The sequence below is a fragment of the Notolepis coatsorum genome (assembly GCF_963971535.1).
Source record: "Notolepis coatsorum genome assembly, chromosome: 9".
Lineage (NCBI taxonomy): Eukaryota > Metazoa > Chordata > Actinopteri > Aulopiformes > Paralepididae > Notolepis > Notolepis coatsorum.
In genome coordinates, this window is record NC_140173.1 from 132,619,873 (window position 1) to 132,642,329 (window position 22,457).

The 22,457-nt window shown below is 41.1% G+C and overlaps 1 protein-coding gene across 5 annotated transcripts in view; it reads right to left on the bottom strand.

The window, feature by feature from the left end:
- Positions 1-10,778: 10,778 nt before the first annotated feature.
- cep170aa (centrosomal protein 170Aa) overlaps positions 10,779-22,457 on the bottom strand; it is a 132,234-nt gene continuing 120,555 nt past the window's right edge. For 2 of the 5 annotated variants that reach the window (XM_084322123.1, XM_084322122.1), the window contains exons 18-23: positions 18,945-19,176; positions 17,977-18,147; positions 16,717-16,805; positions 16,307-16,400; positions 15,724-15,775; positions 10,779-15,026 (exon numbers count right to left, since the gene is read on the bottom strand). In XM_084322123.1, coding sequence (XP_084178249.1) covers positions 14,689-15,026; positions 15,724-15,775; positions 16,307-16,400; positions 16,717-16,805; positions 17,977-18,147; positions 18,945-19,176 — 976 coding nt within the window. In that variant the 3' untranslated portion in view covers positions 10,779-14,688. The remainder of the gene's footprint in view (positions 15,027-15,723; positions 15,776-16,306; positions 16,401-16,716; positions 16,806-17,976; positions 18,148-18,944; positions 19,177-22,457) is intronic. The other 3 variants (XM_084322126.1, XM_084322124.1, XM_084322125.1) reach the window with 3 other exon arrangements.

A 22,457-nucleotide genomic window follows, 5' to 3' on the forward strand; every position in this document is an offset into this window, starting at 1 on the left:
ATAAAAAAATAAAATAAAAAGATTATTATAATTACAATTTTTTATGTTGATTTAGAATTCGAATGTCAATATTATGAACGAAGCTTCGAACTATTCGGTACAGCCCTAGCATGTTTTGATATTGTCAATTATCTCACTTTTACTAGGTGACTTTTACTGTGACTAACTGAAATATGCCAAAAAAAAAGGAAAATGGACATACAGACGTTTTTTTATCAAAGGGCAGCAGAGACAAGTGATACAGGGACACAGGTAAGGTCTTACAATGGCTTAGTGATTATAACAGTGCAGTTCAGCATTCAGTAACCCATACTTTTTGTGAATGTGTTTTTGATACTACATTCTGTTGAACACACACCTCAAAACCGTACCTAAGGAAAATTGGCTCAATTGCAAGAAAAATAATAGACAGTTATGATATTACATTCTGCATAATTCGTATGCAAAATATTGTGGTTCCCTGCTTTAGTCTGTTGACACATTTCTATACTAAAATGTTTGTGTAGTCCGTGTCATACCTAAATGTCATATAACTGAATTGTATAGAAACAACTCACCAAAAGTGACTATTGCACAGCTGATTTGACAAAAAAAAATCACCAAGGGGGGGAAACCCCCCTCCCCCCCTTCCTCCTCGCCATACCTTGGCTTTTACTGAAACGATGCTACTGATTTCCCCTCCAGAAAAAGAGATAAACCCACTGGAAAAACCTGCAGAACAGATGGCTAACGCTGTCACGTCCATGATGAAGATGGACAGGAGCACTTGGATTGGTCCCCGGGGCGGCGGCGGGCGGGTGTCTAAAATATGTGTTTTTTTTGTGGGGAATTCAAATATGGGATTATATTTCGGATCGGATAACTCTAACCTACATCATTTTGGATTTCAAAATGGCCAATTTTACCATTTGAACCCCATGGTCATCCTAACATGCAAGGTGTCTAAATTATGTTTTTTTTTAATGGGGAATAAAAATACAAGTACATTTTTAGGATAAGATAACTCTAATCTACATCATTTTGGATTTCAAAATGGCCGATTTTACCATACCCTTTTACCCTAGGTGCCACACCTGCTTATACCCTTTCCAGGTCAGCCCCTGCCCCCTCCCCTCTGCCAACCCCTGGCTTGCGCGACCAATAGCGTCGCCGCCAGCCCCAGGTTGGCAGAATGACAGCTCGGCTGACCAACCGACCCAAATCCCAGGGTCGCTGCAGTTGGAATGGCAGTTGGGATTTTGCTGTGATATTGCTCGGTCCTTGATCTTTATCCATCTGTCTTTTCTGCTCTTCCTGTGGTGTTGTAAGCAAATTTTTTATTAAGAACCTGAGGAACTAATATATTAGTTATTATTAGATGTAAATTACCTTGTTGTATATTATTTCTGTTAGAATAATTGATGTTGTGCATCGCTAGCTTGAACTAGCTAGCTAGCTAGCTAGAACTAGCTAGCTTACTAGCAGCTACATGTGAAGGAAAATAAGGACTGTTGGTGGGAATATTTGTGTTTTTTTTTATTTTAGGTTGAAAAGAATTTCTCACATCAGAACAAGGAAAGGACACAATCCTTTTCTCATTTAAATAATCATGTTGGCACGGGGCGTGAGCTGTTGGTGTCTGACCTGCCAACTGTGAGGGATATCCTGAGGTATGGCATCTACTTGAGGGAGCAAAGTGAAGATGACAGGAGGAACTATCCAGTGGACCAGCTAATGAGGTCTGATCTATGGTCTGATTTGTCAATGGAAGAAAGCTAATGCTCTTTTCAAGCCACCTGTTGTCAATAAAACGGTGACCATCATGACCAAGCTCAAGGAGATGTGGAAGCAGACAGTGAGCTTTTCTCTTGGGAGAAGCAAACTTGATGCCAAAGAGAGATTAATTGTCAAGTTGGACAAGTTATTTGATATTTTAACTTGCAAGTGCCAGATTACTAGTTGTGAGGGGGCAGGTTGTGAGGGTTGTGTGATGCAAGCCCACGTTAACTGTTGCTGCAGCAAAGACAAAAAGATTCCTGTGAAAGGTGCGGCTATGTGGCGTAGTGGGCAAGGCGCTCGCCACGAAATCTGGAGACGCTGGGCTTGCCTGTTCGAGCCCAGCGCTCCACATTTGCTTTCAGTTTAGCTGGTCGTCCGTACTAATACACATTGGCCGTATTAGGGGGTGGGAAACTGATGGGTGGGGATCGGGCGTTGTGGACAGCGACTCCTACAGGTCGGTTGGTGCGCCTGCGCAGTAGAATCAGGAAGTGTCGGGGGCAGCGTGAGCCTCCCACGCGTTACTCCTCGCCACTGAGAGATCGAGCTGCGCAGGTGAAAAGATGCGACTGCTGTTACCTCAAGTACCGGAGGGGACTTGTGCTATGTATGACTTAGTCCACATTGCAGCCGGCTTGTGGGAGGCAAGAAACAGCGTTCGTGACAGGGGAGGGTTGAATTGGATGATACGAAATTGGGATGGGAGAAAATATAGAAAATGGGAGAAAAAGTGGATAAAAAAAAAGATTCCTGTGAAAGATATTGCCTACATAAAGGGACAGAGGGAAAAGGTTGGAAGTAAAGGACCACACCAAATGGCTGGACCTGAGCACAAGAGACAGGTGAAAACATTGGAAAGGCAGGGGATGGAAAAGAAGGCAGAGAAAAGGAGAAGGGGCAAAGAAGAAAGCTTTGCAGCAGCAGACAAGGTAGCCAGGAAGGATGTTGAGAGCTTCCTTACAGTCCCTGAAGTTGAGCTCATTCCTTATAATATTTTATTTTCAGCTTTTATAGTTTTACAAACACACATCAAGACAAATCACAAACACAAAGAAAATAAAAAATAAATAAAAAGAACACAAACAGTATGTTGCCAGACACTGTCACATCAATGAACAAACATACACCATGTCATATGCTATACACTAAGGACGCAAGGGGCTAATTCTCTGACATATATACACACATTACATATATACACATACACATATATATACATATATATATATGTATGTATGTATGTATACATATATACATACATACATACATAGTACAGAAAATACACAGGAGGACATTGAGAAGCACTTATGTTCTAGCTAAGCATTCCAAAAAGGGACCCCATATCATATAAAATTTGTTCGAGGTCTCAGACCTACTGTGACGGATGCTTTCCAGCTGCAGAGAGGAGACCATCTCAGTGAGCCATCTTTTAAAACTTGGAGACGACGTGTCTTTCCATTCCTTAAGGATAATTCTTTTGGCCACAGCCATACCAAACATCAGGGCCTCCTGCTCATTGTAAGGTAATTCCGCAGTGTTAGCTGAACAGCCGAGTAGAGCTAGAAGGCAGTCTGGGGAAATCTCTCTTTTATACACCTTGGTGTACCAGTCAAAAATGTCTACCCAGTACTTAAATAGCTTGGGACAAAACCAAAACATATGTGAAAGATTACCCTCTGCGGACATGCAACGATCACAGAGAGGCGATACAGAGGGCTAGATTCTATGCAGTTTGGTTTTAGAGTAATGTAGTCTGTGAATGACCTTAAACTGTATAAGTTGGACTCTGGCATTAATAGAACATTTATGTATCCTGCTAAGTCCCTCCTCCCACATCTCATCAGAGATTTCCATACTAAGCTCTGTGGACCATACATCTTTAATGTGGTCGGAGGAAGCCATAGATTGGACAGAGAAATATGAAACAAAATCAGGTGTTTTGAAACTGGTGATCGGCTCATGAGATTATAAAACTGGTAATCAGCAGGACATGTCTCAAAGTCTGGGATATTACTGCGGACATCATTTCTAACCTGCAGGTAATGAAAGAAGTGTGAGCTTGTAAGATAAACTTAGACTTAGGTTCGTTAAATGAGGCAAAGTGACGATCAACAGTATAGATCTTTGATAGTGGCCAGTCCCTTTCCCTTCCATAGTGAAAAAACAATATCAGATTGACCAGGGGGAAAATTATGATTATCATAATTAGTTGAGCTCATTCCTGAAACTGACCCTGCAGCTTCAGCAAAGCTACGGAAAAATTATGCTGAGATTCCAAACATCGCCCTTGCTAGTGTAAGGTATGGCATAGGGCTAAGGCCAACTGCAGCTATAGCAACTGCAGCTCTGATTGATGCAGGACTCATCTTAGAAGATGCCAGGGGTTGGCAGAGGGGAGGGGGAAAGGGTATAAGCGGGTGTGGCACCTACGGTAAAAGGGTATGGTAAAATCTGCCATTTTTAAATTAGATTCATGATGTAGATTAGAGTTATCTTATCTTAAAAAGTAACTGTATTTCAGATTCATTCTGGCACCTGTGTATGACCAAGGGGTTCAAATGGTAAAATCGGCTATTTTGAAATCCAAAATGATGTAGGTTAGAGTTATCCTATCCCAAAAATGAACTCATATTTGAATTCCCCATTAAGAAACACATAATTAGACACCTTGCATGTTAGGATTTCCTTCAGATTCATGTTGGCATCCATGTACAGTATGGCCAAGCGGTGATAAATGGTAAAATCTGCCATTTTGAAATCCAAAATGATGTAGGTTAGACTTATCCGATCCGAAAGATTACCTCATATTTGAATTCCCCATTAAGAAACACATCATTTAGACACCTTGCATGTTAGGATTTCTTTCAGATTCATGTTGGCATCCATGTATGGCCAAGGGGTGAAAAATGGTAAAATCTGCCATTTTGAAATCCAAAATGATGTAGGTTAGATTTATCCAATCCGAAAAATAATCCCATATTTGAATTCCCCACAAAAAAAACACATATTTTAGACACCCCACTCGATTGATTTTCCAAAACAAAAAGAGTATGGCCCGCCCTACCGGGGCGCGGCCCCATGCCGCAGCCCATGTCTGCTCCCGGCTGCCCTTGGAGGGAAGGACGATGGGATGGGTCAAGCGCAGAGAGGCATTTCATCGGCGACCCAATGCATGTGTGTGTATGTCGCCCATCTCACCTGTGTGTGTGTGTGTTGATCTGCATGACAAATAAAGACTTCTTCTTCTTCTTGGAGTCGGGTGTTATGTGCCTTGAGAGGTTATTCCTTCATTTCCCCCCTGCCCATGGAGTCTTGCTAGTCCCTGGTGTTAACCCTTACACTTGCACACTACCAAATAGTTAACCCTTTCACTGCGACAATACAGAAGGTTAGCCCTTTCACTGCCACACGACAAAGGGTTAACCCTTTCACAACCACATGACAGAAGGTTAACCCTTTCACGACCACACGACAGACAGTTAACCGTCTGTCGTGTGGTAGTGAAAGGGTTAAAGAGAAGGGAACAATGGATCAGTCTAGAACCAGCAGTGAGAACAGAACAATGGACTAGTCTAGCACCTAGCAGTGAGAACAGAACAATGGACTAGTCTAGCACCTAGCAGTGAGAACAGAACAATGGATCAGTCTAGAACCAGCAGTGAGAACAGAACAATGGATCAGTCTAGAACCAGCAGTGAGAACAGAACAATGGACCAGTCATATACAGTAGAATCGAGTTATAAGGTCACTGTGTCCCTACTGCAGCGCGGCATGCTGGGTAAATAATGTCCAGGTGAGATAAGCTGTGTGTTAAACAAAGAAAAACGGGTTCACTGTGAAGCACTGATTAGAGAGAGAGAGAGAGAGAGAGAGAGAGAGAGAGAGAGACACACACACACACACACACACACACACAGAGAGAAAGAGACACACATACACACACTCACTCACTCACTCACTCACACACACACACACACACACACACACACACACACACACACACACACACACACACACACACACACACACACATACACAAATCAAATCAAATTTATTTGTAAGGCCCGGCAACACACGTTAATGTCCTCATGGGCCGGACACGTCTTCTTTAAACAAGTCAAGAAGAAACATCACAATAAGTCAAGAACAAAACACCATAACACCATAAGGTCCAACAAATTTTAAATAAATGCAAAATGAATGAATGAATGCAACACTCCCAGACATACCCCACGCGAAGGTAAGGAAAAACTCACTAAAACCTAGCAATAGGAAAAAATGCACCACAGGCAATGTGGAGGAGAGAAACCTTAGAAGGGCCATTCAAGGGGGGGATATCCCTTCTTAGATGTCGGTGATAGTAGTGTTGCAGACGGACAGTTGGTAAGCATGCACTCATGTGTGTAGTGAAACACAGATGAGTGCATGCAATAGCAACTGAACATTTTGAAAAATGTAAGATAGAGCTGATAGCAACACACACACACACACACACACACACACACACACACAGAAAGAGAGAGGCAGAGATATATAGGAGAGCCAGAGAGCTGTATGAATGGTGACAAGTCAAGCCAGTCACTAGACACTGAGCAACCACACCTTCCTTCCTTCTAATGCTAACAAACATTTGTTTTCTGTTTTATAAACCATCTCTCTCTCTTCTCTCTCCCTTTCTCTCATTTTTCTCTTCCTTCTTCTCTCTCTTCCCCTTCCTCTCTCTCCCTATCTCTCTCTCAAGTTCAAGTTTCAAGTTTTGTTTTATTTGTCACGTATATAGTACATGTACATTATAGTGAAATGCTTGGTTCCGTTCAACCAGAAAGTAAATGGAAGTAAATGGAAGACTAGAAAGATGGAAGAACAACAATATCTAATAGAAATGTAGTGTAATCACAATATCTTGGTGATTGGAGAATGACATTACATTGCAATACATAGTATAGACTATATTAATTACTCCATGGGCAATGAAACCTATAGCAATAGCTAAATTAAATATAAATAAATAATTATGATTATGAATCACCATGTCCAAGAGAACCGCATGTAGACAGATGATGATAACAGGATGATGTGAATACAATAGCTGATAATTAGTAATACATGACAAGAAAGCCAGTGATGGAAGATGGCGGCGTAGAGGAAGGACATACTGGAACGGGCTCCTACACAAAAATCCTGAAAAACCTGATGTATCGAACATACTCCGCCTAAACTTCAGTTTATGTCAACCCACGCTTACTAAGCACATAACCAACAAAGAAATGCCACCCAAAAGGACCGAACCGAGCAGGAAGACGGTGACATCGCCCGGCGTTAGCAATAGTGCTAGCGTGAGACCGCAAGGAGCTAACGCACCGGCTAACGGGGAAGCTAATGCAGCTAACGTCGAAGCTAACGATGAAACACCGCCGATATGGTTTACTGGGGAACTGGAGAAAGTATTCGACAAAATTCAGGGTTGAGAGAGTAACCTCCTCACTTATTAATACGGACCAGACCGGTTTCATACAAAATCGCTCATTAATAGACAACGTGAGAAGATTTCTTAATTTGACGCATTGTGCCAAATCCATAGAAGACCCAGTCATAGCGATCTCGTTGGATGCGGAGAAGGCATTTGACCGAGTAGAGTGGCACTTTCTCTTCGCTGCTCTACAAAAAATGAACTTTGGACCAAATATGCTAAGAATGATCCATATGCTGTACCTTAACCCTACAGCCAGGATACAGACCAACTCAGAGATTTCACCTTCTTTCCCTCTAAGGCGCGGTACTAGGCAGGGTTGCCCTCTTTCCCCGACACTTTTTGCGCTGGTAATCGAACCCCTGGCTATAGCAATAAGGTCACATAAAGCTATTAGTGGGATCAAGGTGGGTCCTGAGAGCCATGTCATCTCTTTATACGCGGACGACATAGTCCTGTTTCTAACCAATCTTGACTCATCCATGCCTGCCCTTATGGAAACACTGTCAAAGTATAATGTAATCTCAGGCTACAAGATTAATGCACAAAAAAGCGTGGCCATGCCACTTAACTCACTAGCCGAAAAAATGCCAAGGTCCAATTTCCCCTTCCAGTGGAACTCACAATTTGTAACATATTTGGGTCTAAAAATCCCGAACCAAATAGATAAAATTTTCTTACTAAATCATGACCCACTACTTAAAAAGGTGGAGAAGGACCTAGATAGATGGATGCAGCTGCCTCTCTCGCTAATCGGACGTGTGAACTGCATTAAGATGAACATCCTACCTAAATTTCTCTATCTTTTTCAAACCCTCCCTATATCTATACATAAGAACTTCTTCAAGAAATTACAAAGGATAATATCAGCATTCATATGGAGAAGGAAGGTCCCTAGAATTAAAATTAAAACCCTATATAATTCCCCCCAGTGTGGTGGACTGAAACTCCCGGACTTCCAACGCTATTACTGGGCTGCACAGACAAGGGCTCTGTGGATTTGGCAGAATGAGTCGATTAATTCCCCTGCCTGGAGACAAATAGAACAATGCCACACGATGGACGTACCGCTGGCCGGAATTCCTTTTATCAGGAAGTACCACACCCTGAAGAATTGTTCAGATAACCCATTTATTAAACACACAGCAAGAACATGGTTTGAGATTCAGACACATCTTGGTAGCTTTATTGCATTTCACAGGAAGACTCCCTTCCACAACAATCTAGCTTTGCCAGAATCACTTAGAGATGGCATCACCAAGAAGTGGTACACTCAGGGAATTAAAACTTTTGGGGACCTATTTGATAATAACATACTTATGTCCTTTGAACAGTTACGTGCCGCCTTCCACCTTCCAACTACTAATTTCTTTAAATACCTACAGGTCAGACACTTCATAGGTACAGGTCAGGGAGGAAACTCCACTCTTCCAAAACCCCTCCTCATAGATGATATTCTAAAAGGAGTTACTCACACTAGAGGTATCCTATCATTAACATATGATAGAATCCTGACCAGTACAGAAATTATACCCCTAAATGCCAAGAACAAATGGGAGCGGGACCTGGACTGTACCTTCGATGAAGATGAATGGGAATCACTATGTGAGTCTGCACTATCTTTTTCATACAACACTCGACATAAACTTATGCAATTTAACATTCTCCATAGAACCTATTTTACGCCGGAAAGACTTCACAGGATGAATGAGGCTATCTCTGACCTTTGCCCTAGGTGCTCAACGGAAACAGGTAGCCTGCTCCACATGTTCTGGGAATGTAACAAACTGAGACCTTACTGGGGCTCAATTTGGGAGACTCTCGAAGAGGTCACAGGTCTTGAGATCCCATGTACACCTAAATTAGCATTATTAGGAGACATGTCGGACATTTCTCCAGATAAGAGAGGCAAGGTGCGGATCATTAAATTGGCCATGATTGCAGGGAACAAGTGTATTGCCATGCTGTGGAAAAGTGCTGAATCCCCCCCCATGACTATGTGGCTTAGTGAAATCTCTTCATACATGGCATCAGAGAAAATAATGTTTAATCTTAAGAAAAAACCACGTCTCTTTGATAAATGCTGGGCTGGGTTTAGGCAATACTTAGAACAGATTACATAGTAGGTTGATGATATAGGCTATTATGGAAGCTCCCTTTTGTCTTTCTGAAGGGTATATATTGCAATGAATGATACTGTAAATGTTTTTAGTTGCTCTTTGAAGAGAAAAGATGTAATGGTAGAAATGTATGTGTTTGGTGTAGAAGTATGGGCACCTGTTAGACGGGTGTAACTGGGTTTACAAAACTCTCAAAATGTGTAAAAAAAGAAAAAAACTGAATTTGTCGAGGTCCTAGTCTGGGGGAGGGGAGGGAGGGTCTGGCCGAGTTTTTTTTTTTTTTTATATATCCTTTTTTCAGGGGGGGGGGGGGGTTAATATGCATCTATTTTTCTGTAACTCGGGGAGGGGGGGGCAGTTGGCAGCATTTCCTTTTGTATGGTTGTTGAACTGTTGCTGTTAAACTGGAAAAAAAAAAAAAAAAACCTATAAACATATTGTTTAAAAAAAGAATGAAAAGGGAACAAGGGAACTATAAAATAAATTGAAATGTAAATAAACAAGGTAAAGATAGAATTGACCGATGAACCCATGTCACCCCCTTTCCTTTATTTTTGTTTCTTTTTTAGTGAAGCACGATATATTGGCCGCTGATATAATATCGGCCGATATGGCAGTTTTTTTACACATCGGTATCGGCCCGATATCAAGATAGGGCCGATATGGGCCGATATAATTTTTTCCTTTTCTTAATTAAAATTTAATATTATTTTTTCTTTTTACATGTTTTGGCCTTAAACTGTTTCAAAATATCAGTAATTTCTGAAAAATAAGTTACAAAAGTAAAAAAAAGTATGCGTTTTGGAAAGTAGCTCTTTGTTTGATTATCATAAAAAAGTTTTTCTGTGCAGAGATGTCGACATCGGTGTCGGCCAGAACAGCAATATTAATGTCGGTTATCGGTATCGGCCACCACTTTCACATCGGTGCATCACTATTCTTTTTGATGCTATAATTAATTAATTATAATTTTTTCTTTATTGTTTCTGTCTGTTTAATTGTATTGTCTGAGATGTTTGTAAATCAAAAATGCAAATAAAAATGTAAGTTAAAAAAAAAAAGGAACACGCCAACATTTTGGGAAATTAGCTTACAGTCTTCTCCAGAGAGAGACAAGAAGATAGATACCAGTTTCCTCTCTGTACGTTCAGTAGAAAGCTATCTGGCTGCATGTTAGCCTCGCTTAGCACAATGAATGGAAGCGGAAATGTACGGGTAGCCTACACATTGTCCTACTAACACCTCTCCCGAAGGCTGCCCGTACATGTCCGCTTCCATTCATTGTGCTAAGCTAGGCTAACATGCAGCCAGATAGCTTTCTACTAATTTAAGCCATGCAGAACAATCTTGCCAGCTACTGTAGTTGCAAATCCATGAAAATAAATGTAGGCCCGCGGCTCCATATGTAAATATTCAATAAACAAAAGATCCAGAATGTTCTTGTTTTTATTAACAATACGTAACAGATGTAGATAATCAAACAAATATAAAACACATAAAACGTCAATAAAATATTGATAACAGAAATAAACAAAAAAATAAATAAAATGGTGGTTCTTACAAAAAACATTGACAGGGAACAACAAAAAAAGAACACTGATAAGCTGACATAGTGTAAGTAAACAACTTAAAAAATAAACGTGTACCGAGCATTTCACTATCCCCAAATCTTTATTTATTTTTTAAAATATGGCAAAAACAAGTAGCATGTTTAGTTTTTTTTCTTTTTAATAAAGAGAGAATAGTGCCACACAGAGAGAGAAGTTAAGATTAAAGTGATGATATTCATCATTCTGAGTCAAACTACTTTTCTGCCACGTTTGACTCAGCCTTTTTCTTTCACAACTTCCTCTCAGAAAATGAGAAAATCAAAAAATCAATGTGCAAAAGAATTTAAGAAATTAATACTTCTCGTTTTCTCTTTTACTTAATTTTTTTTTCATTTTTCATTTTCTTACCAATGCCATTCTACGGTTAAAATCCCGGCACTTAAAGGCATATGGAGACATCGTACAGGACACATAGGAGGAAAGGAACATGTAATTCTGGCACCTAAACTCACTATTGCCAAATTATCTAAGTTCTAATACACTGTCTTTAAAGGGATACCAGAACATTTTCAATTTTATTTGGTAACTAGTTAGTGCTGCCTCTCTTTTTCAATGAGGAATGCTAACATTATTTTTTTCTGGAAACTGATGGACAAAAATAGTAATAGAGACCCACCCCCCAAAATAAACAACAACAACAACAACATATAAAACGATTGGGGAAAAAGGTAAAAACAAAATAAAATAATAATAATGATAACCAACTAAAATTGAAAATGTCAAAGTGTCCCTTTAAGTAATCTTATTCTACAACACAGACTATTATGCTGAAGAGAAGCTTAGAAAAATGTTAGTCCCCCCCCTAAAGTAACTAGAAAAGCAGCAATGTCAATATTAATGAAGTGTATATTTTTTTACTGTACACACATATTGCTATACAGTAGGCTATCAGTACACTTCTCTCTTAGGGGAAACAGAACAATGGGCCTTTATGCCAGTACATTGTCAAAAAGGCCTATTAAAAGTAGCTACAAGTGTTACAAATAGTTGTGTGGGGAGACAATTCCTTCAGTGGCATTATGAGAATACATGAGCAGTGTTCTGACACACTGTAAATCTGCACAACACAATCCTCGTAAAACATTAAACAGACATTTGTGCAACAGAAAATTCCAGACAATTTCTCTAGCCCAAGGTGAAGTTATGGTTCAGTTTGCATATCATTTCTGAGGTCAAAGGTAAAATATGACACAGGAAAACATTGTGCTATTGAATTAAATGCTACAGTAAGGATTTATGTTACAATATCCAAACGTTAGAAAATATCCTGTTGAAATATGCTTCACCTAGTTTATAAACATGCCTCATCTTATATCGTGAAGGTTTATAAGGTGAAAAAAGTGTGATCTACAATTTCGAGTGATCTACAATTGGTTGAATCTAAGGCTGAGGAATTCTCAAGATACATGTCGCATAGGCCAAAATGGTTTGGCAAACATTATCAAACTGAAGTTTTCATAGTTGCATATCAACACATTAGGGTCTTTGACCTGTCCAAAGGAAACCGATATTGTGCGTTTCAGAGAAAATATGCACATTGCAGAAAGAAATTAAATAAAAAAGAGACTGAAGATGAAGATTAACTTCCATATTCAAAATACAATTTCTTGAGATTTTGCACAACAATAACAATAACACAACTTAATTGGGGGAAAACTGGCTCTCAATTATAAAAAGAAATAAAGAAACGTTTGTGTGCTACTGGTTAGCTTTGGTAGGTGATTTTTGTATGGCAACTGAAAATCATTCTTGTTTTTTTCAGGAGAAGGCCTTTTTTCTGTTTTCTTAAAAAAAAGAAATCTATCAATGATCAATGTTCAATGACTGCCATTCTACAGTATATTAGCAAGATGACTGAAGACATTAACTTCAAGAAAAAACACGACTGTACAACGGTACACTTGCATTCATACATGCTACAGGAGTTCCCCACACGGGGATGTTCACCCTTCAACTGCGGAAAAGGGAGGGAAAGAGTGCTAGAGAGAGAGGAAGAGGGAGATACGAGAGACACTCTACAAACCGTCTGTCTGGATGCCGTCTCTAAATATGACAGAATTCATTAGTTCTGAATTCAGAATTCCATGGTTCCAAAGTAGGCCTAATCACTGTCTCATAGGAGTGGGGGAAAAAATCCATACGGCATAGTATCGCAATATCTTTGTGGGAATATATCGTATCGTGGATGCCAAGTATCGATATATACAGTATATTTGCTTTTAGCTGCAATAGAAATGATTGAAATTGAGATGAACAGACTGAAAACGTACTTATTAGATAAAACCGATGTTCTATATATATTTCTAATGCAGATGTTGACAACGTGTTCTGTTGGGGACATAACTTGCAGTTGAAAAAAAAGATCATAAATCATAATACAGCAATATTGCAATATATGGTGTTAATATTGTATCGTGTTAATTCCCACCCCTACTGTCCCAGGAGTGTTTGTCTCTCATATCAGGTCGGGCACTTACTTAATCCTTCCACTGTAAAACAATTTCATAAAATATTGTATTATATTGTACTGTAGCCTACTGTATTTCAACTTAGTGTATACTGCGTATTAAAAGTGTCTTTGTATATTGAGTGCTGTAGGCTACCGAGTAGCGTGCTAAGAGTATAGTATACGTTGTCTCGTTATCGTGTCCAGTATTATTGCTTTGAGCTGTCTATTGTGTTTAGGGGAGTTGGCTGATGTTGTGAGAGGATGTGCTTTAAGGCATGGCCTGTGTGTAGGTAGAGTCCAGACACATGGAAAAGGCGAAAAGGAAAAAAAGCGGAACCTACGGCCCAATCTCAATCAAAACATTTGGAAAAAGAAAAATCCATAATTGACCAGGTGGCCATCGGGTCTTGAACATTCCAAAGTCACTTGCTGTCATTGTCAAGTCTCGTTTGAAAACACACACGTGCAGATTTCCAGCTTGTTTTTGCAACATTCCCAAACCGTATGCGGCTCCTCTGCCAAACGACGCTCTACAGTATGTTGTGCTCTGAGTGGCGTTGCTAGGTTACACTGTGGTGATGTTGTCGCTGAGTAATGAAGGCTGATGGGGGTGTTTGTGATACTCCTTTATCTTCCACAGCGTGTGATGAGAATGTTCATACAGTATCTAGCTGTCAAGTGGCTAAGTGTTTGGTTTGGTTTGAGATTGGGTTTTGTATGGATCTGATAGGGAAAGCCGAGAGCAGAATGTGTACAACCACAGGGACCTGTCTACTTGGACGCAGTAATAAAGATGTCTGTCTACATCTGGCTGCATGAGGCTGCTAGCACAGATGTTGTTTTGCCTCATGTTTTGGCAGTGAACATCAGCTAGCTAGTAAGCACAAACAGTTCAGGGCTAAGCTATTCTATCTCCATTCAGGGGTCTATCCAGCTCGATGGGCTCTCAGTTACCACAGGGGTTAGCGTACATTACGTGTCCATTAAGGTACTATCACCTCAGTATCCACAAGAGTTGTCCATGTACTCAATGTTCTGGAGACGTTCCAATTGAAAAAGGGTAGGACTGGTAGCCCTTTCTCTGTCTGGCTAAATGATGTTGCTGTCATTATTTGTCTTAACGGCCCCTGTGTGGGGCCACTGTTCCCTCACTGAAGTCGGTATCACATTTCCTTCTGTTGCCAGATGACTGTTTTTGTGAGTACTGATCACCAGGTGTGGCCTCTCTGATCTAGATGTATGTTTGTTTTGCTCTTCAGGATACATTTCAGTGGTTTCTGTTTATTTCTGTGCAATGGCCTCCTCTCCGCTGGGTCGGATGCGGTTGAAAGACAGGCCCCCTACTCCCAACCCCGCTCTCCCAAGCCCCAAGCCCAGGTCTCGTGATGTGTCCTCTGGGTTAGCCGAGGCAGCCTGGCCCCTGGTGGTGGTGGCGACGGTCGGTGGTCCTCCAGGCCCGGGGAGGATCTCTGGGAGGGGCCCCTGGAGCTTGGACTGGGAGCCAGGGCTAGTGGCGCTGTTGCTGTTGGTCAGGGGCTTGTTGGGTGTGGTGGGGCTCGTCAGGCCTAGGCTGGCTAAGGCATCTAGGGTCCCATCTGGGTCCACCATTACATTGATCACTGAGAGAGAGAGAGAGAGAGAGAGAGAGAGAGAGAGAGAGAGAGAGAGAGAGAGAGAGAGAGAGAGAGAGAGAGAGAGAGAGAGAGAGGGAGAGAGAGAGAGAGAGAGAGGGAGAGAGAGAGAGAGAGAGTGTGAGTGGAATAGAGATGATAGTAGTGTGTGTGTGTGTGTGTGTGTGTGTGTGTGTGCGTGTGCATGTGCATGTGATTGTGCACTGTGTGTGCGCAAGTCTGTGTATTTGTGTGCTTGTACTGCAGGCCTCATCACTGCCCCGTTTCAAAGGCCTCCTTAAGACCCACCTTTTCTCTCTGGCTTTCGACACCATGTAGCTTGTTGATTTCATGATCTTATTATCTTACTGTGTTGTTGTTGTTGTATCGTTTTGTTACTGTGTCCTTTGCTTTTAAATATTTTTTTTAAGTACTCTGATCTATTTAAATTTGTATTGCTGCCTATATTTACCTAATGTTTTTTTTCTCTTTTTGGTACTCTTGTTTTTTTTATCTATTTTTAGTGCTGCTTATAGTTTTTAATATGCTCCCCCTGTACAGCACTTTGTGCCCCTGTGGCTGTTAAAGCGCTTTATAAATAAAGTTGGATTGGATTGGATATGCATTATGTACTGTATGCAATATGTACTGTATGCAATATGTACTGTATGCATTATGTACTGTATGCATATTTCCTCTACTGTACCTTGGAGCTGTTTCTCCACCCTCTTCAGCTCCAGCAGAATAGAAGAGATCTCCTGTGGATAGAAGATCAATAATGATCACTTCTCACTTCACATTATACCTTCATATATCATTATCAGTACACACACACACACATAGACTATTCAAGAGTCTTGACTATTAGATAAAAGAAATAAAATGTATTAAGAACTATTCAGTTACTTGGTTAGTAGAGTGATATAATCTTATAATGGACTTGGCTTCATAAAAATGCATTAATTAATTAATTAATTAATTAATTCAATCAATCACTCTCATTCATTCATTCACTCACTCACTCACTCATCCCTTCATTCATTTTTTGATACGTTTGATAAGCAGTATTCTCTACCTTGTTGGATGTTTTTAGTTTGATAAGCATTAAGCAGTATTCTCTACCTTGATGGATGTTTTTAGTTTGATAAGCATTAAGCAGTATTCTCTACCTTGTTGGATGTTTTTAGTTTGATAAGCAGTATTCTCTACCTTGTTGGATGTTTTTAGTTTGATAAGCAGTATTCTCTACCTTGTTGGATGTTTTTAGTTTGATAAGCAGTATTCTCTACCTTGTTGGAGGTTTTTAGGAGTGGCATGTCGCTCTCACATCTCAGCTTGCTCTCAATCTCATCCCAATTCCTCTCCTTATCCTTGAACAATATCCTAGAGCAAAAACATTCATATCACAGAGAGAAGAAAGAGTCAATTCCTCACTTATAGATAGAATCCGGTCTAACGTAATGGGGAATAGAGGCAATATAGACACTACAGCACATACACTTAGGCTATTAATAGTATTCTCATGACATGACATGCATTTCTTACCAATATGGCGCAAAAACAAAGCTCATTAATTGAATGCATATCACCTGTCCATTACAATCACCTGTTGTTTGCCTACCAAGAGGTCTGCGGTGGCGATGTAATGGTGATACTATGAATAGCAGTATTCTAACGTGTTCATGGAGGGAACGCTTACCTGATTTTGCCTGCTGTTTTATCCACAGAGTTTCTGATCTTGGAGGAGAGCTGGGATACTGAGGTAAGCAGTAGGCTGTCCAACACCGCCTGAATGAAAGAACACAACAAGTGATCATTTGTAAAGAATAATCTGCAGGTCCTGCCTCCTTTAGTTACTGTTGTACTATGTCCAGCAAACCTTCAAGAATGGGGGGGGGGGGCAATGGCTCAGGTAGGGGTTCCCGGTTCCATCCCGGGCAGCGTGTGGCAGTGTCCTTGAGCAAGACACTTAACCCCTAACTGCTCCCCACAAGCAGGTTGCCACGTTGCATGGTTGCCTCCGCCATTGGTGTGTGTGTGTGTGTGTGTGTGTGTGTGTGTGTGTGTGTGTGTGTGTGTGTGTGTGTGTGTGAATGTGACATGTAAATTGTAATGTGCTTTGAATAAGATCTCATTCTGAGACCTCGAGATTGCAATGCCGGCCGAATCCTGCTAGGTGGCAGTATCGCCTACCCTTTGAAACCTTATTTCAAACTGTGTGTTACATTTTATATGGTCCGGGCGGAGAATGAAATGGGCAAGTGAAATGCTTCATTCGAGCCACTTGGAACGCGTCCAGCACACTTGATGCATAGTTTGTCCCATTTCATTATTATTATTATGTCAGGGACCCGATGGACATCAATACTGGAAATCGCGATCAGACAATTGGAATATTCATTTTGGAATACCTCCTAGCAATCATGTTGATCCAATGATTTCACATTGATCGCAATGATCATGTCACGTACTCCAAAATGCACATACTGTAGCGCTCCATAACTCAGCTTCCAGGAATTAGCCAGGATCACTCTGAAACTATACAATATTCACCACGGGATAACAAGCGAACGTATACATGAAAAAATTTACTCTTTTTTACATGTTGGACGAGATACACAGTGACTGTCAAATGAGCCATAGTATTGTCTCCATAGCTATAATATAGAATATAGATATAGCTCTGCAAACATCGTGAAACACAGTGAAAATGACCATCTTTTTAAGCGTGGCCACAGGCAGTGCAGATGGGGAAATAGCGTGCCGCTGAAACAAGTGTTAAGTTGTTGGGATAGTGTGTCTCAATCAGTCAATCAACACCTTTGAACCATTTTCATTATTTTGCAAACGATCGATTGCAAGTAAGATGATCTCATGATCTCAAATGCTTTTCACTTGTTTCAAGGAAAACACTAAATTTTTTAAGTATTTTAAGTATTTTCCTAATGTCTCCTCTCACCTCCTCTCTGTTCCACGTGCGTCTCCTCAGGGCTCGGGGCTCCAGGCTGTCCGGGGGGGCGCGAGGGCGGAGCTCCACCGGCCGCCCGTTAACCTCTGGCGCCTTATTGGTCGAAATCATGGGAGGGATCTTCCTGAAGTTGAGGCTCTCGTCGAACACCCGATCCACCAGCTGTGGTCCGTGGAGGGAGAGAGCGAGAGAGAGAATACTAAATGAGAGAACTTAAAAACATCTCCGATATGAATCTGTTTTTTTGTGTTAATTAGAAAAGGAAAAGGGGTTGTATGTGACAGCATGCTAAGCAGTTCTAAGCAGCTTCATCAGACTGGCAAGCGAAGTCTCCAGGTACAGTATAGTAAAAGAACACAGATGCACGCTCTCTTACCTCTCATGGCAGAAAAGACTGAAAGAGCAAAGAAGCAAGGAAATGTGAGCGGTAAGAACGAACAACCCGTCGCAGATCCTAACAAAGCTCCAAAGCGGCGTGGAAGCAAAGTTAGCCATCTTTGTTTTGTTTTTGCCAAAAATCCCCATCTCAATGAGTAATTGAACCCTGGACCCAGTCTTATAATCGGATGTTTCGTGAAACAGGGCGAAGACATTTTTCCAACAGGGTTTAAATCAAATTCAGCTTGTTATAAGGAGTTTTTCCCTCAAAACTAGTGGTCTGATTTTAAGACACGGTCACTTGTTTCAGCTTCCCCAGGAATACAGGGAGTATTGTCAGTTGTACTGAAATAAGTGGAATTGTCTCAACAAATTGGGCAGCTTGTTTTCCACTTATCTGAACCCTTTCACTAGGTGAACCGTCTGTAGTGTGGTAGTGAAAGGGTCAAGATAAAATACCATTCCAAACTCAATAAAATATCAAATTACTTGTTGAGATTAAAAAAGATTTAGCAGGGATGGCAAAGGAATGAGAAGAAGAGGAAGGAGAGGAATAATAGAAGAAGAACGCGGACACACACCTTTCTCATGTTATCCTGTGTGTGGGGCTGCGTGGGGCGTGCAGGGCCTACCTCCTCCCGCGTGTCGATGGCCGACCCTGGGGTGGTGGCGGCCGTGCTGACCGTGGTGCTGGGCGCCGTGCCGGAGGAGCTGACCGAGTCGATCTCGCCGGCGACGTCGTGGATCTCGCGGGCCAGGATGGCCAGGTCCTTCGCCAGGTCCTGGCTGATCCTGCGCACACAGGGGTATAACCTGTCACCCATCACACAGGGTCCTTTAAGACTGGGGAGGACAGACACATGGTATACTGTACACACAATAACTCACTGGCTTTATCTACGTACTGGAAACGTAATGCCTAACAGCAAGCTCTAGGCAAAAGAGCTCCGCTTGGTATTGCACTTTGTTTACATTTTCTTTTGTTTTTGGTCTGATGTGTGCATTGGATTGCAGTGGGTATAGAGGAGGGGTTGCTATTGTTGGCCACACCTCAGGCTCTGCCAAGAGAGGTCTGGAGAAATTCACAGTATTATAAGTTACTGAACTGCAACCCACACATCAGACCAACACAAGAAATGTAAACAAAGTGCAATAGTGACATTTACAGATTCTACCTCGAAAGGGTCTATGTGTAAGATTATCAATGGTTTTGAATGACGACCATGAATGACTCGACCACGTACAAAAAACATGAAATAAGCACAAATAAAATCATTAAACTAACTTCACCGTGGTAAAAATAAAAACCACATAATTACATGATTTGAGCCCAATGTCATCCTTTTGCCTATGAACTAGCATGAAAATGGTACCTACTGTACAAGGTCCTCAAATTGCCAGGTTTCCAATGCTACCTCTATCTTCGCTCTACATTTAGAAGTACCAGTAATGCCGGCCATATTGCTGCATCCTTGTTATGGTTTGTTATTGTTTCACGGCCCATACTAAAACAATAACAAGGAGGCAGCAATATGGCCGACATCACTGGCTTTGTGAAGTCCTCTTGTTTTAAAGCTAGAACAAAGATAGAGGTATCAACTTGAGGAAACCGTTGGAACTCTCCATTCTATGCTGGGTATGCTTGGGTATTCTATGCTAATGATGTTGTCAATTGGTAAAGTCCTTTCTCAGCACAAACTGTTCTTCATACTGGATTACCACAAGGTAATGCAAAGTCAATGGGGTCAAGCTTCTGTCTGTATAAGCGGACTGAAACGAACGGAAACCTACTCCAGTCCACAGTGCACACATAGTCGATTTCAGTTCATTTCAGTCAGCTTGTACAGACAGGAGCTGGTCCCCACTGACTTTGCATTAGTTTATGGCTAACTAGGCAGAGCTGCGGGTGTCCGGTACAAAGAACAGCATGGGTTGGGCTGAGAAAGGACTCATCATTGGTAAGTAGGAAATAGGGCTAGGGTTCCAAAATTGCGAACTATCCCTTTAAGACTGGAGACAGATACATACTATACACCTATACACAATAAGTAACATATTACTTCGTTTTTTATATTTCTGAAATACAACACAATAACCCCTATCTAATAAAACACATGAATAATTAATTAATGGTAACAGGTTATTTGTTTTGGAATCGATCTCTTTGTTACTGATGATGAAAGATGAAATATGAAGAGGCTATACCTAAATGTTACCCATAGCCTTGTTATGATTCTGATTACAGGGTTCTCCTGCACATTCTCAATTTCAGACAGACCTTATTTAAAGGGGAACTTCACACAAAAAAACAATGCAGATGTATTCTGTACATTATTACACACATGTATCCCTATATCGCAAATCTCTAAACACATTTGCACACATTCAGTTAGTTTGATAGTTACTGATAATTGTTTGAATGTGTTCTCCAGGGGACTCTAAATCCTTATGCTGAGCTGTAATTAACTTGAGGAGGATTCAGTGTCCTTCAATGACATCACTGGAGAAAATATTTAAATGTAGGGCTGTCCCCGACTAAAGATTTGGATAGTCGACTGTGATTGGCCAAAATTTGCCGTTAGTCGACAAAAAAAAAGAAAAGTAGTATTTTTTTTATCGTTCCATTTGGGCTGTGGGGGGTGCTTAATGTCTGAAGGAGTCGACTGAAGGCTTCTTGTCCTCTGCAAAAGCATGCAATTGGTCCACTGATGGATACATCTTGATATTTGTCTAGTCTAGTGTGTTCATTAGATGGGTGAAATCCTCTTTCAGTGCCTCTGTGCCTGTTTTCGTAGGCAGTTAGCCTCTGGTATGCGTGCCATTAGCGTTAGCCACGCTTCTAGGCCTCTTTTCTTTTGGAAAGAACAGACGTGAAGCCTCACCCACGACCCACGTGTGGTGCAGTATGGCCTATTTGGCCCCAGAATAGGCATTGAGACCTCGTGTAAATTCATAGCTGAATTGTCATAGTTTGGCACTGTACCGTCGAGTGGGACGTATTTCTATTAAGCAAATAGATATTCCATGCCGTATAGGCTCAGCAGTCGTCCGGGTAGGTAATCCAATGTGCAGGTCCACTCGTCCTCGCCCAGAACTCCTCGGATGAAAGCACCACGCGTGGTCTGCCCAGCCTGGTTAAGACTCTAGATAACGCGAGGAAACGATGGGGGTGCTGCTCACTTTAGAACGCTAACCGAACGATGCACCATACATAATAGACTATTATTAACTTAATAGAAATACGTCCCACTCGACGGTACAGTGCCAAACTATGACAATTCAGCTATGAATTTACACGAGGTCTCAATGCCTATTCTGGGGCCAAATAGGCCATACTGCACCACACGTGGGTCGTGGGTGAGGCTTCACGTCTGTTACTAGGTTGGAGGGTAAAGGACTAATGGACTAAAAGAAAGTTCTACTTTACTTGCGCCATATTTATATGCACGGTGAACAAATAGTACCATTCGTATTTCGGTAGCCGTATTCCTACGCGGAACCGGGGCTAGTTGGGACATGTTCGTCGGCACTATTGAACTTGACTCAAGGGGCTTGTCTGCTGGCGCCAGGTTCTTGTCCAATGAGAGAATGAACTATTATGGGCTGTAGTAGACTAAAGGGATATTCAGTGTATATGTACAAAGAATATACAAGGGATATCAAACGATATACAAATACTATTAAATATATATCCATAAATAAATATATATATTCGGTTTAATCTGATCCTTCACAACACTTTCCAAAAGAAAAGAGGCCTAGAAGCGTGGCTAACTCTAATGGCACGCATACCAGAGGATAACTGCCTACGAAAACAGGCACAGAGGCACTGAAAGAGGATTTCACCCATCTAATGAACACACTAGACTAGACAAATATCAAGATGTATCCATCAGTGGACCAATTGCATGCTTTTGCAGAGGACAAGAAGCCTTCAGTCGACTCCTTCAGACATTAAGCACCCCCACAGCCCAAATGGAATGATAATTTTTTTTTATTTAATATATATATTTCTTTAAATATTATATATATATATATTTTTTTTTTGTCGACCAATAGTCGACTAACGGCAAATTTTGGCCAATCATAGTCGA